Here is a 15,081-nt window from a genome sequence, read left to right on the forward strand (position 1 = left end):
TAACCCATGGAATAAATACAGGTACCTTGTCATGTAAATTTTCTATCTGAAAAACAGAAGCTTAAACAGATGTAGGCTTAAATTTAAAACTTTAAACTAGCTGTAATCATTACTCCTAATAAAACATCTTAGAATAAAAACTTCTGTTCATACAAAGTATATTTGGTGCCATCTGCTGATAATAATTAAGAAATATTTGCTAGTGAGACTAAGCTCAGAGGTCTAATAACTTTATTCCCACAAAATATGTTAAATTGCTTTTACAAACTTTGTATGACTAGTTAAATATTTCCTTTGTGTAGTGAAACTTCACCACTGTGAACTTAAAATTACAGGTCTCAACATGTTTCCATTGCATACTTCTATAGTAATGCAGTCATTGAATGTAAGCAATTAGACTGTCATACACTAACTGTATACCCTATTCTGATCAGTCTTATATTGATAAAGCATACATAAGTTATATTTATCCTTAGTCTAAATTTCTTCTATAAAATAGTGTGGAAAAAAAAAAAGTATATGAAAATACATCACTTTTTTCATTTGAATATCTAACATCTTTCATTTCTCTTCTGTTTTATTTGGATAGCTGTGGGAAATTATTTCTAACTCAGAGTACTCTCAATTACTTCCTAATGTTACAAGTTATGTATCCACATAAGCCTTGTTTCCATTAGAGAGGATGCAGTATTAATAAGAATGGATCAACAGCAGCTTTTTAATACCTCTGAAGAGGTTACTGAGAAGAGAGAATCAAACTCTTCATAGTGGTGCGTAGCAGGACAATGGAAGACGTTGAAATGAGATGTTCTTGGTTGTATAAGGAGAGATGAGGATCAGCAAGCAGTGGAACAGGCTACCCAGAGAGACTGTACAGTCTCCTACCACAGAATTTTCAAGGCCCAGCTGGGTAAAATCCAGAGCAGTCTGGTTTGATCCTAAAGGTGACTCTGCTTTGAGCATGCACTCTTACCTGAGACCTCGTAAGGTCCTTCCAGTGTGAATTATGGTTTAAGGGTGTGAGTACAGTCAAATACTGAAGATGTGATAGTCACATTATTTGCATTTTTAGCAGTTAAGCTTAGACTAATTAGGGTCTAGCCTTGTAGACTGAATATGCATTAGCAGATAGAATACTGTAAATACTGTGCACATGGAGCACGCTTTTTAGATTGTGCTCCAAGGTGTTTTTTCCATTCAATATTACCTTTTATAGTAAATTAACTTAAATATGTAAACTGTCAGTAATTGTAGCAGTTATGAGAAATCTTACTGCATTTATTTTTCTGTAGGGAGTATTTGGAAATAATTAAGAAAATAAGACAAAGCATATGAGCAAAATTTTTTTGTTATTCCAACTAGTTCAAAAGATGGCTCTGCTGCTAATGGAAAAGCAGTCTTGTCAGGCAAGTGTCTAAAAGCAGTTCATGCTTGGGTATTACCAGTGTGAAGCGTCTGAAACAGAATAGGTAGAGAATAGAAACATGGTAGTTCTGAAAGAACTTTGTCTCAGTTACAGTACTTAATGTTGGTGATTAATAGGCAGATGCTTATTCCAGGCATTTGTGGTTTTTTTGGTTAATCATGGGTGTACCCTGTGCTTCTGGTCCCTTGCTTTTTAAAGGCACAGGTTGTATCAGGATGTAAAGTAACTCTTTCCCATTTGGGCTTGTAATCACCTGTTCTCCAAAAGTCTTCAAAGAAGGTTTTCTTGGCTGCATGCAGCAGACTAATTTCTCATCCGTTATAGAATGACCTTTCTTATATATCTGCCAGACTGGTGTTGTTGACATTTCTTATACTTCATTGTATTTGAGTTGCTTGATTATTCACTGTAAGGTTTTTTGCTTTTTTTAAGCTAAGTTATTGATCAGCAATTTTCTTTGCTTGACAGTGGTGGAATCATAGTTCTAGGCGGACAATCTTGTTCCTAGGTAACTCAACTTTCCAATTCTACATCCAAATTTATCTTGTTCTTTTTTTTACTGATGTATATACACTAACATTTTTACATCTGTTGCCTTGCTGCTTCAGTATCTTTTGTCAAGTTGTTTTCTCATGTGTCTCTAACCAAATGGCAGATGAACACCTCATGGATTCATTATTCAGGAATCGGGAAATACCAATAAACAAAGAATACCTGTGTCTGGATGTTACACGATGGGGAGAGATTTTTCTCTATATGGATTGTCCTGCATTTGGAATTTCTCTTTGTGCCCCTCCTCCAGAAACTCCTATCAAGTTTTAGAAATTTTGGTAGCAGTCTGGTTGAAGGAGTGTCAGAAGATAGGCCTTCAATCATAAGCAGGCTTGGTTTTTATTCATGCCTTGCATAAGGTCTCTTGAAGCCAAGACACCTATCATATACTGAGTTTTTGAAAATGCTGGAGCTTTTACCTTATCTGGTAACCAAAAGGTATTATCAAGAAGCACCAGAACAGTCAGCTGCCTCAGCAGACCAGATACATGTATTTGTAATGTCTTGCAATACTTTCTTGATGAAAATGGATTCTTCAAGTGGAATGTTTTGAAAACTGAAATAAATAGAATCTTATATACATTCATCCTAAACTTGAGCAGTGTTTTTTGGTCCAGTCTCAGTGATCACTCTTGCTGGTAGGTGGATATAGCTTCATTGACATAAAATGCTCGAGCAAATACTGTGTGATCCTCCATCTATCTTCCAACAGCATCTACCTGAGTGAAATATTAGTGAGATCCAGTCCTTTCAGTTTCTCAGCTTCCAGGAAAACAAAACTCAACTGCTCAGCTTTTTTTTATTTACCTATCTGTTCTGGACTGGTATAAGGTCCCCGGCAACTGCCACAATATCCTTTTGACACTTATTTCAGGCAATCAAGAATCATCTAAAAGCTAATTCTTCACATTCACAGTTCTTTATTTTTAAGCTTTAAACCTCTGTCTTTTCTGATGAAATTTATTTTAATGATTACCTGTGAACTTGAGGATGGACAGTGGGTTAAACAAAGCTTTGAAATGCACATTTTTGTGTGTATAGTGTCTAGAGAAAGGAGGAGTGGAATACGTACTACTGCTGCCACATTAATGAAAATCAGTATGGACAATTGTGCTCATCTTTTGAAGTGAAATATTACAGTTTCTGGTATTGCATTGATCAGTAATACAGCTTACTTTTTAGCAGATTTCTTTTGTTACTTAGCATAAAAACATTTTTTTTTGTCTTTGGTGTTTGGAGGGATTTTATTGTGGTGATTCACAAATGTAGTTTCAGCTATGCTTGTCAGATGAGCTTTATTTTCTTTTGTCTAGCTGCCAGATATTAAAGTTACAGGGATCTTGTGTTTGATCCTTCTATTATTTTTGTGCTTTTAAAATGAAGTGCTTTTTTTCTATGGGAGTGTTGTATGTATCCACACATATATGTCCTTACAAACACAAAGTGTGTATACAGTTTAGAACAGGAATTTTTCTTCTCTCAAATGACTTCATTGTTAGCACTTTGACCTCTGAAAATTCAGTTGCTACTACAAATTATATGGGATATCTCAAGTCATTTCATATAAGTTTTGATGTTGCAACCTTGAATCTCAAGCAGGCGTGATGATCTAATATGCATGTGAAACAATTATCTCTTTAAGATCAGCTTCTCAGAAGCTAACTGTTCTGCGTTATACAAAGGATTAATCTGTAAAATTGCAGTTTAATTTTTTTGTTGTTCTTTGCAAGTAATTCCTTGTTTATGGTAACTCCCTGTTTATTCATACTTCTATTTACCTTGCACTAAACATTCAAAAATATTTTCTAAACAAAATTAAGTCTTTAAATGAAAACTGAACTTAACAACAAATACAGATTCTGATTCCTGTGCTTGCACTGTTTATCTTCCCATATAATCTGACTTATTCCATGATAGTGAAATTCCATGATAAGTAAGGTAAAAATTGCTGATGAGCACTAAACACGCTCTTGCAAGTGACTAGTAAGGAATAGTCGTAAGAACAACTTAGGAGGTATCTTAATGTGTTCATTAAGTACAATGAATGTGTGCAGTGAGTTCGTGTGTATGTGGAATCTTTATTTAAATAAAAGTATTTCAGTTTGTCGTCTTAATACATCTGTTGCTTGTGTTGTTACTGTTTTTTATTCCTAGATCTTCCTCAGAACTGTGATCCTAACATTCCCCTAGTTGCTCAGGAATTAATGAAAAAAATGATCCGCCAGTTTGCGATTGAGTACATTTCAAAAAGTAGCAAAATTCAAGAGAACAGAAATGGTTCATCGTTTGAACCAAGTATGATATGTAAAAGTATCCAAATGAACCAAACGGAAAACTCCCTTCAGGAAGAACAGGATAGCCCTCTAGACCTCACTGTGAATCGAACTCAAGAACAGAATACTCAGCAAGGTAAATATCCTCTATTTGCTTTTCTGTGTTTTTATGTCATTTACTACCTTATGTCTCTTTATTTAAAAATAAATAAATAGTTCTTTTCTGTGCCAAATAACTATTCTGTCTTTCCAAAGCAGTGCTCAGGACATAAAGAAAGTCTTTCTAAAAGCATTTTTCTTATTGTGTGTTCAGTGGTAAATATCCTAATTTCTGGTTGCATGCTTTCAAGTAGCATGGGAATTTGTTGGTGTTAGAATACTAAATCTTAAGTAAGTTCATCTGTGGCTGTCACAGGTAACAGTGGCTCAAGATTATTTTTTTTTTTTAAGGAAAGGGCTGTTAAGCCTTCTGAAAAAAGAGAATGTACTGCAATTTCAAAGAGCAAAGTTCATTCTGGCTGTTTCCACCCTTGGACACTGATTCTTTCAGTACTGGTTAAAATGATGGAAGGATGAATTTTCTGTACTGATCAGTAATGACTAAGAATTAAACACAATTTTATTCTTCAAGGCAAGGAAAGGTATTTCATATTTGTAAATGACAATGAGATTTTTCTTGCTTTACTCTCAACTATGGTTATCCAAAACTGATAATATAAGCACAAGAGTGCTTTGGACTTCAAACTTGATTTGGAGTAGCAGCAATTTTCAGGGAGGATTGTGAATGTTGTATAACTGTGAACACTGGCAAAATCAGCTTGTCTTTGACAGATACAAGGGTTCATATTAGTCCAACTATATCACAGAACAAAGAAAAGTGAACCTGTATGTCATATCATACTAAAGTTAAAAAGATAGAATTGCAGAATTACACTTTTAAAAGATTACACTTTCATAATGAAATAGCTTTCATACGTTTATACTTAGTGTTGTAGTCTTCAATTAGATGATGCATCATTGGGGGGGGAAAAGGTTCCCCCCCCCCCCCCCCCCATGGTAAAAAGTACTTACCTGGTATCAGCTCTATAACCTGCTGCTTACTTCAACAGCTGATTATAAAGAGGAACCAATTTTAACACTAAAATGTACATGAGGGTGTGAAGTAAACAAACACAGGTCCTGGGTCATTGAGCACAAATCAGTCTTAAAGGAATGAAAAGGAAGGTAAAGGGTGAATGGGGCCATGGGGTAGGGTTAGGATGAAAATTCTATTGTTACAGTCACTCAGCTATTTTGAAGTACACTGATCTTTTCTCCAAAAAAGTTCATAGCATTTGAGGTATTTGTATCTTCCATGTAATCTGAATTTTATTGCTGTTTACACTAATTATATAAATATAAACAGGTATAATCTTGGACCAGCTTTTCAGGGGTTCTTTAGGATGTCTATACAACTAATATAATCGTGATCCTTAGGCACTGTTATGCAGTTGGCCAATGATTTCAGCTTTTAATTGTATTATTTTTAATATTGTCTAACATAGAACACTCGAGTCTCCAGACGGGGGAAAAAGGCTAAACGTTCTTATTTGCTGCCTTTCTAGTAGTCTTTAAATTGTCTTGCACTTCTTAATTTATTGTTTGTTTGTTGTAATTTCCAAGTGAAATGGCAGTAACAGAGTACAAAGTTCAAATCTGTACGTTTGTTCTGTTGTTGGATCCTTGACGTTGGTATCTTTTGAATTAAAATTCTCTCCTGTGAAGCAGGTAATGGCCTAAACATAAATTCTTCAGGTTCATCTTTTTAATTAGTCAGGTGCTTTGCATTTACAGTAGTCTCATTTAAAATGGCAGATCTAAATAATAAAAGCAAGCAGCTTTGTACCTCTACTATGGGAATGATTCTTGAACTACTTCAGAGGAAGTTTTAGGCTTTGTTTTCCAGATCACAAGAAGTATCTTCTTGCACTGAGCTGCTCCAAGTTAAGCACTAGTTCAGTGCTGAGCAGAGGTTCTGCCACTGAAGATACCTGGTTGATCTTATCTTCTCCTCAGAAAGATTCTTACCTTCCTTTGTTATCTGTAGGCTGTCTCTGAAGAATTCTCATAATAGTCAGGTTTGACGCTAACAGTGCTGCATGTTGTCAAAACCCCTGCATATTGGGTTTATGTGCCAGCTTTAGTCGTGGGAGGGCTTCGGGGTGGCATCTGTAGGGGGAGGCTGGGGGTTGCCCTTTGCCAGGCACAGCCACTTCTGCACCAGACCCACCACAGGCCAAAGCAGAGTGCAACAGCAAGGTTTGTGGCACCTCTCTGAAAACATGTAAGAGTGAAAATGCTGGATGAGCAAAGTGAGAAAGAACCCTGCAACCATCTAGAGCGGAGGAGGTGGTGCTGCAGCAGGTGTTTCCCTGCAGCCTGTGGAAAGAACGAGGAGGGAGCGAGTATTTCCCTGCAGCTCATGGAGGAGAGAGGTCTGGAGCAGATATCCACACTGCAAGTCTCAGATCATATCAGATCAACTTGGGCTTTCCTCAAGGAAATAAGGCCTGTGAAGAGCCCACACAAGCAGGGGAGAAGTGAGAGGAGGAAAGCTGCAGAGAGGAGACTGTAACCCCTGTCTCAGGGGAAGAGGGGGAGTGGGGTTGGGAGTGAAGGAGGGAAATTGAGCCTGGGGAAGGTTGGGGTGGGGAGGTGTTCATCTATCTCTGTCTTCCTCACATTACCCAAATATATTTAAATTGTCAATAAATTAGTTTTCCATAACTGAAGTCCATTTTTACTGTGACAATATACTGTTTTGACCTATGAGCTTTTTCATCTTTCTTCTTCCCTCCCACCTCACTTCCTTCTGCCTGGCTTCCTGACAAAGGAGGAGAAAAAGAGGTTGGGTTTCTGGTTGCTGACCTCGGTCAACCCATCACAATCCTGGTACTGAATCACTCAGTAATGAGCATTTAAGCAGACATAGAAGTACCTCAAGCTAGCACCTGACTCTGGTAGTGGGGTACCAGAATTATGGTCTGCTTTCTTCTGCGTGTGTGATGTTTCTATTGCAACTTGCTAGTAAATAACTAGGCTCAGTGAGTTACTTCTAACTGACACTAAAGTGTCACCCACTAAACCAGGTCTAATGCCCCCAGGGAGTGTGACTCCACCGCCTCTCTTGGGTAACCCCTTCCAGTGCCTGACTCCTCTTTCTGAGAAGAAATTAGGAGAAATTTCCAACCTAAACTTCCCCTGGTTCAACTTGAGTACATCCACTAGTATCCTACCCCAAGAGGCTGATGCTTCCTAATCTGTGTAATTCTAATGCCACCAAGGACTCAAAAAGAGTACATTGTGTTTACATCACAAGAGAAAATTTGTTTTGCCTGCAATGTGCCTAACAAAAATAGGGTATTTGTAATTTGTAGGGTTCTTGTCATTCCTTCTCCTCTGAATGAAGCCAATGATAAAGCAGCATCTTCACAAAATAAAATGTGGAGTGAGGAACAGTCTTGAACTACACTATAGCAATTTTAAATTTTTTGTGCAACATTTTAGGGAGTGTAGCCTAGCAGCAGCTGCTTCAATGTAGAGGCTTCTTTTCCTTAATAGATACAGAAGGGTTCATCACCCTGAAGCTCGTAAGCAGAGTGACTTGCAAAGAGGCAAAAGTATAAACTGTACAAGTATGTAATCTAAGAAGCTAGTTTAGCTGTACAATTTATTGTTGATTGGTAGGGTATAAACATAGCACACAAAAAAGAATTTGTGTAATGCTTTTTCATGCCTCCTTGATTCATCATAGGTAGAAATTACTAGTAACTAATATAGATTGTCATCTATTTACTAGTTATTCCAGAGTTGGGTGACAGTGAGGGATGTTTTACTGCACTCAAGTTCTTACAGCTATTCTATAGCTATATTGTTGTTGGCTATTCTTGACATAGAGAAAGTAAGGGTGACCAGAGTTAAAAATTGAATTTGAATGATTTTAAACAGCTTTTTATTATCTAGTTTTCCTATATGTTGTGAAATCAAAATTTCCAACAAAACAATTCTTAGTTTTTGAGAAGTAACTAGTGTCATAACTTGAAGACCCTCCTTCAACTTGGTATGGCAACTGGGCTCACAACATCTATGGCTTCTTGATTGCTACAATTAGATGTATTGAAAAAAAATCAAATAAAATAATCCTTTGCTTTTTTTTTTTTATTTTAATACACTGTTCTCACTATATAGAGTGGGAAAAATGCTATGTCCTTGAAGGTATACATGCTATGTTTCAAAAAAATAAATTGTTTAATCTGCAAAGATATTCAATAAACAATTTGTTTAATAGTGGTGTAAAAAGGTCATAATTGGAACAGTGTCCAGGGTTTTCATAGAATCATTAAGGTTGGAAAAGACCTCCGAGATCATCTGGTCCAACTATCCCCTTAGCACCACTATCACCCACTAAATCATTTCCCTAAAAACACCCCCAGGGACGGTGACTCCACCACCTCCCTGGGCGACCTGTTCCAATGCCTGACTACTCCTTCTGAAAAGAAAGGGGTTTGTTTGTTTGACTGCCAGTAGTGGAAAACACAAACTCCAATGAGCCATTTGCTTACTCCTTCCTTCCTCAGTGGCTCAGAGGGGGAAATAAAACCAGAAACAAGATCTTATAAGTTGAGTTAAGGACAGGATGCTGGCTTACTGCTTGCCATCATGGATGAAGATTTCTTGGGGAAAGTTAATTTAAAATACTGCCTTTTTAACTAAAGGGGTATTTTTCCCTCCAGTGTCTTTTGAGAGGTGCCACCAGCTTGGCTGCTGGGCTCAGCTGTGTCCTGCAGTGGGTTCACTGGAGCTGACTGGCATCAGTTGTGGTCAACCGGCATGGGGCAGCCCCACTGCTGCCAGCACCTTGCCACACGCACCCACTGTATAGCCAATTTGGCAGTTCTTCATTTTATAAAATAACTTCACTGGTCAGCAAAAATTGTTTAGTCAAAGTGGTAGTTAAAAAGTAATGAAAGAGTTTGGAGTTCTTACTGATAGTTTTCTGAAAACAGTGTTTCCATAAAAATAGACAGCAAAGGGCAAGGCATCATCAAGAAAGATGATGGAGACAAGTCAGTGCCATTTTGTTCCGATTTAAAGCTATATTGAGGTTTGCCACAGTATGATGGATAGGGTAAAGGGATAATTTACCAAATCTCAAAATACTAGAACTATGTAAGGTTTGCTGAAACATTTTAAAAGAAAACAAACAAAAAAAAAAGAGGTAAGGGGCTTCTTTTGCACAGTGAATTGTGAACAGCTGGAAGTGCTGTGACAGGAGGTGGTAGAGACGGACATTGGCAGTGGGTTCAAAAAAGGCCTCTCATAACTTCCCAACTAACAGAACCGAGGCCAGATGGTAAAGACAGCAGTCAGGGAGAGAGACCTCTGGGTTCTGTGATCCAGTGGCATCTGCTGGGAGAGTAGGAGAGGAACGAGCTGCAGGTGGTGGCCAGGCTGTTGTGCTCTCCCATGCTGGAGTCACAGGACTGGGTAGAATAGATCATCTGACCTAGTCGGGCAGATAACCAGTGAAAGATTTCCTGAAAACCAGAAAATGACATGTTTGCTAGAATCAGTATTGAAATACCAATGGTAGGAACTCAGGTGTCTGATACAGACTCTTTTTTCTCTGTTTCTCTAACCTTGCTAGTCTGGTGGAGGTTCACATTACTGTGGTCCTGTTTATTCTGAAGATGTTTTAGCTTAGTTGTACCTTGGTATGGTTGTACCTGATGATGTGGTGCTGAGCAGTCAGGTCCAGAGGTCAAGCCATTTCTTTGAAGTTCAAAATCATTAGATTGCAGCAGAAAGAATTTCATTAGAAGGCCAGAAGGAGCAAACCTGCAAAACTTGTAATAACTCTTCTATATTATCCAGTGTTTCATAGTTTCTGTTTATGAAGACTATCTTGGTAATAGTCATGGTTTCACATGCAGAGTGGAAGTGATTCCATGGCTCTTATTAGACCCATGTTATATAGAGTTTTTTCTGTTCCTGATGTTATTCACTTCTTGTCCAGAATTTTTGCCTAAATCATCTGGTTTGAGTGATTTGATAGAAATAGTAGAAAGTGCTGGTTTAGTTTAAAAAGAACTGTTCCTACCTTGCAAGTAACGAAGGTTTTCAGAGTTCATTGTCCACCTGTACGATCTGTTTTTTGTTCCCTAGTACTAGAAAATTGTGTGACTTGGGTCCTGTATTAGGGCAAGAGCTGAAGGATGAGTTGCAACTGCTCTGTTCTGTACCTTTACAATAAGGTACCTAGGGGACAAGCATGATTGCAAGGGGTACTGCTGTTCAAACAGATTTCTGTTTGTCATGCAGGAGATATGTACATAAAATTACTAGACTGTGTGTGAACATCTTATTACAACAGAAATTTTGTTAGGCCAAGAAAACAGTCTTAAAAAAAACAATACCTGGATAAATTAATGCCCTCGTTACATACAAAGGATACAAAAAGATCATGTTCTATAGGGTAAGTGTATGCACAAGATGTGTTAATGTTACAGAGTAAGCATTCAAATGCTTTGTAACTTTATGCAGGCCAGAAATGTATTGCTGTACCCACAGAAGCAGGGCTTCTTTTGAAAATCCTGGCTTGGAGATGTGGTTAGACACATGTTTATTTGCATCTTGTTATAGAAAGTTGGCTCTGTAAACTTCTGCTCTTGTACCTAACCAAAATTAAGATCTCTACAGTTTATCTATACATACATTCATTTAATTTCATTTGGTCTTAAAACTTCATTGCCAGTGCTCTTATGTTCCTACCAATTGGAGGTGCTCCTTCATCGTAATTGATTCTACTGTAAAGCAGAAAGATCCACCAACGCTAGGATCTGTACATTTTAATGAAACTTTCCAACCTATCAGCACCTCCTGCATCAGATTGTTAAGTTTTATTTGTTTGACTGAAATCACTGAAGAAAAGCCTGGTCTGTGGTGACTTTATCTGCTATTTTGTATGGATATCAAATCTCACACATGCTTCTTTCACTCTTTTTACTGGGGATCGCCTTCCCATAGAACATTTTTTTCAGGGAATAGTCATACGTATACTTAATAAATGCATTTACTGTGTTGAACATTCAGCTGTCTTGAACCTGAAATGGTTATTCCATTCTGCTTACCTTTTAGAGGCAGTATCTAATTCCATGTCTCAGGAATCTGTATTTTTAGTGCTGTCCTCTTTTTAGTCATTTTTTCAGTTTGGTGGGGGCTTATGTTGTCAAAACCAATTCTGAAAGACTGGAAATAAAAATGATATGGTTTGTTTACATTTCATTTTGGAATCTTGCAATATCCAAAAAAATCTTGTTAGGGTCAATTCCTTTGTAGACTGGTTAGAAAGAGCCATTGATGTTGGTTGTGTTGATTTTCTAATGTCCTTAGCAAAACTCTATTTCAAAGTTATAGATTAATTTGGTTTTCAACAGTGTATGTTGAAAATGTTTCAATGTGTTTTCATTTTGGTGTTTTTGCATTGTTTTTAATCTATTCTTGGTTTTCTTTTGTTCTACTTTTTGACTCCTAAGTCATGTGACAGTGGTCTACCTAGTGATTAGCTTTTGCAACTTGATGAGTTTGAACTTTGAGGTAGTTTTCTGAGGTACTTCTTCCAGTGACTTTGTCCAGCGATCTCTTCTAAACATTTTATATCATGGTGCCTGTGAATATCAACTGAAGGTGGAGAAGCTATTCTGAAAGAGAACACACAAACCCTTAAAGGGTAACATAGTTTGTGTTGCTAATGAAACACAACAGATGAAATATGTCTGTTGCGCAGGAGTCAGGGTCATTGCAAGTATTCGGGATTTTTAACGGCTGGGTAGTAGTCTGGATATTCCTTGCCAGAATAATTCTGTAGCGATTTTAGTTGGCTTTTCCTTCTGGAATATTACTTCTTCAGAAAGTTTGATTAGCATTAACTAGTCCTTCCTTTAACTTCCGTAGGGTTTAAGGAGGACTTTGAAGGGAAATAGCTTAGGAGAAAAGGAGCATCTTTGACAAGTGGTGTATTTATAAATACACTTAATATTATTATATTGGTCTACAATGTTAATTTTTCTCTCTTTACTCTTCTTCCAACATAAAATGGTTGGGCAACTAACACTAAAATATATTTCTTTGCAATATTGGTATAAAGCAGAGTTACCGTAACAATTATTCTGAATTCACATGAGTTTTGGCATTTGGAAAATCTAACCAACGCTTCATGTCTTCAGTCGAAGGCTGTAGGAAAACATATATAATTGATTGATGTTTTGCAAATAATACATGATAACGTGTTGCAAATAATACATAACATAAAAATGATACGACTATAAAGGGCTAGCATAAGATTGCTTGTAGAGTTAAATGTTGAGCTACATGTTGAAACTCAAGGGTTCTTATAACACAAGCACACAAAACAGGCCAAGTTTGAAACAGAAAACCAAGAAAAATGTTATGAAATTAAATATGTTCAGGAAATTTATCTATAAATTAAATGTGATTTAAAAAAATATAAACCAAGAAAATCTCAACACTCTAACTGGAAGGAAAGTGTCAGGCACTGAATAGGTTTGCTAATCTTCAGTGTTTGTAAATACTGATTTGAAATAAAATATGTCTATTTCAAAAATTCATAGATTTTAACATCCAGCTATAAATGTTGAATATAACGTTTGCTGGTGACTGAACAGAGTGAACTCCCACCCCAGTTTAGGTCTTTCTGATTGTTTAGTTATGTCATTACTTCTGTGTGGGAGCAGCAGGGGGAGTATGTATAAACAAACTGTTAGTAATGTTTCTGCTGTTTAATGACATAGGTCACATACACTGAAAACACTATGGGCTTGAGCTCTCTTCCCATTATTGGGGTACTACTATTCCTTTCTCATCCAGTAACCCGATCTGATCTCATAGCTGACTCTGCTCAGAGCAGGAGGTTGGTCCAGCGACCTCTTGAGGAACATTCTAGTCTGAATTATCCTGTAAGTCTGTGATTTAGTTATGTCCATTTTAACTTCATTATGAGATTCATTTGTTTACAGTATGCTTGTACAATAACATGAAGTACATTGCTCTGGTTGCCTTGAAAGTAAACTGTGCAATATTCATGCATACATGATTTTTAGGAAAACAGACATGTTGCTGTTTAAGACATTCTTTTAAATTTCATGATTTCGTTATGGGTTTTTGATTTTTCTTAATTTTAGACAATTTTGCTATAAATCAGATAAAATCATTTGCAGACAGCTGATACTGTTAAAGGAGTAAGATGCCAGAAATTTGCAAGGTAAATTTTAACTGCTTCAAAATTGTACCATAGCTACAAACAATTGCTAACAAAATGTCTGAGGTCATCCTTAAACAACTGCTATCATCACTACTCGTTCATTGCAGGGGATGGAGTGCTAGATCTCTCTACAAAGAAAAGCGCGAGGTTGGAAGAACCCAAATATGATCCATTGTGTTCTGAAAACTCGGTGTCTGGGTAAGCAACATTTAGGACTCTCTTCGGCTTATGTAAAAGAAAATCGGGGTTTCTCTTACTTCTCTGAAGTCAGGTTTTATGTTCATAACATATTTGTATATACTGACACACACGTGTGGTTTATATTTTGCTTTCAAAAGAATTTGTGTCACTCATAAGTGTGTGTCTATGTATATATCATATGTTTCATTTGTCTTTTTCCTTTTTTTCTGTTTAAAGAAAAGTTATCAGAACAATCACCAAACTTTAGTTCATGTTACTAAAAATGAACTGCAAATTGATTATGTAACACAGTAAAAGCAGTAGGACAGTAGAAGAGAATGCAAATATATTCTTTCAGAGTTTATTTAGGAAACTTCAATTTTTGACAAAAATTACCATGTTAATATTTAGATTTAAAATATTCTTCAACTAACATGAACCATTAAATGACTGTTATCTATAATACTCCTTAATATGAGAGAGAGAAAGCGCGCGCGAGAGAGAGCTCTTAATCATCATACTTATACTTACATCATGGTTCTGGCTATGGTGTGTGGTGGCAAATAGTTAAATTTCTTTATTCAGCAAGAAAAATGTTGTTGCATCTGCTGAAAGCTACCACAAAGCTAGTGAAACGCATTGTTTTGTTGGATTTCTTTATGATTTTGGCATCCTCCCATCCACTAGCCATAGCAGGACCCTTTTTGTCACCTGTATGTCTTACAAAATAACTTCTTACCAATAGGAGTCCAGTAGTATTTTTTGGATGATGTAGAATTGCATTTTATTAATTTGCTGATATGAAGAAGTTTAAAAATTAATATGACTTTGTAATTAGAAAGCTGTAAATAGTGGCTAGAAGATTTAAACCTGTGTTTTCTTTTGCCAAAATGGACTTGATTGTTAACTACAGTTCTTTACCTTATGGTTGTAGAAAGCCTAGTTTTGTGCAAGTCTGGGATGGTTGTGTGTAGTTATGTACTTATTGCTGCAAATTTTCTATGAGGGGGTTGACTCTTTTATTACTTGTTTAGCGGTAACGTCACGTTTCTACTAACAAAAACTCCTTCAGGATTTGGGTATTTAATGGAACGTTAATTGTATAATTAAAATTATAACAGTGTTGCTCTGCAAGTTTGTGAACAAGGGAATATAGCAAGCACATGAGAATATTATCGAATACTGAGCTAGGATATAAAGTTCTTGGAAGGGCTGCTGTAGAAGCCACCGTATGATTTTTGATGCACTGTCCTACCAGAACTGTAACATTTTGCTAGGATAATCATTTAACTACCACATCTCAAAGGCTTAAAAGTATCAGAAGCAGTGAT

At 36.7% G+C, this 15,081-nt stretch overlaps 1 protein-coding gene across 6 annotated transcripts in view; it reads left to right on the forward strand.

Moving 5' to 3' along the window:
* LCORL (ligand dependent nuclear receptor corepressor like) overlaps nt 1-15,081 on the forward strand; it is an 81,718-nt gene that overhangs the window by 38,889 nt on the left and 27,748 nt on the right. For 4 of the 6 annotated variants that reach the window (XM_035326128.1, XM_035326127.1, XM_035326129.1 and 1 more), the window contains exons 5-6: nt 4,133-4,387; nt 13,678-13,768. In XM_035326128.1, coding sequence (XP_035182019.1) covers nt 4,133-4,387; nt 13,678-13,768 — 346 coding nt within the window. Of the gene's footprint in view, nt 1-4,132; nt 4,388-4,701; nt 5,277-13,677; nt 13,769-15,081 lie in introns of those variants that run through there. The other 2 variants (XM_035326132.1, XM_035326133.1) reach the window with 2 other exon arrangements.

This window comes from Oxyura jamaicensis, chromosome 4 (assembly GCF_011077185.1).
Source record: "Oxyura jamaicensis isolate SHBP4307 breed ruddy duck chromosome 4, BPBGC_Ojam_1.0, whole genome shotgun sequence".
Taxonomy (NCBI): Eukaryota; Metazoa; Chordata; class Aves; order Anseriformes; family Anatidae; genus Oxyura; species Oxyura jamaicensis.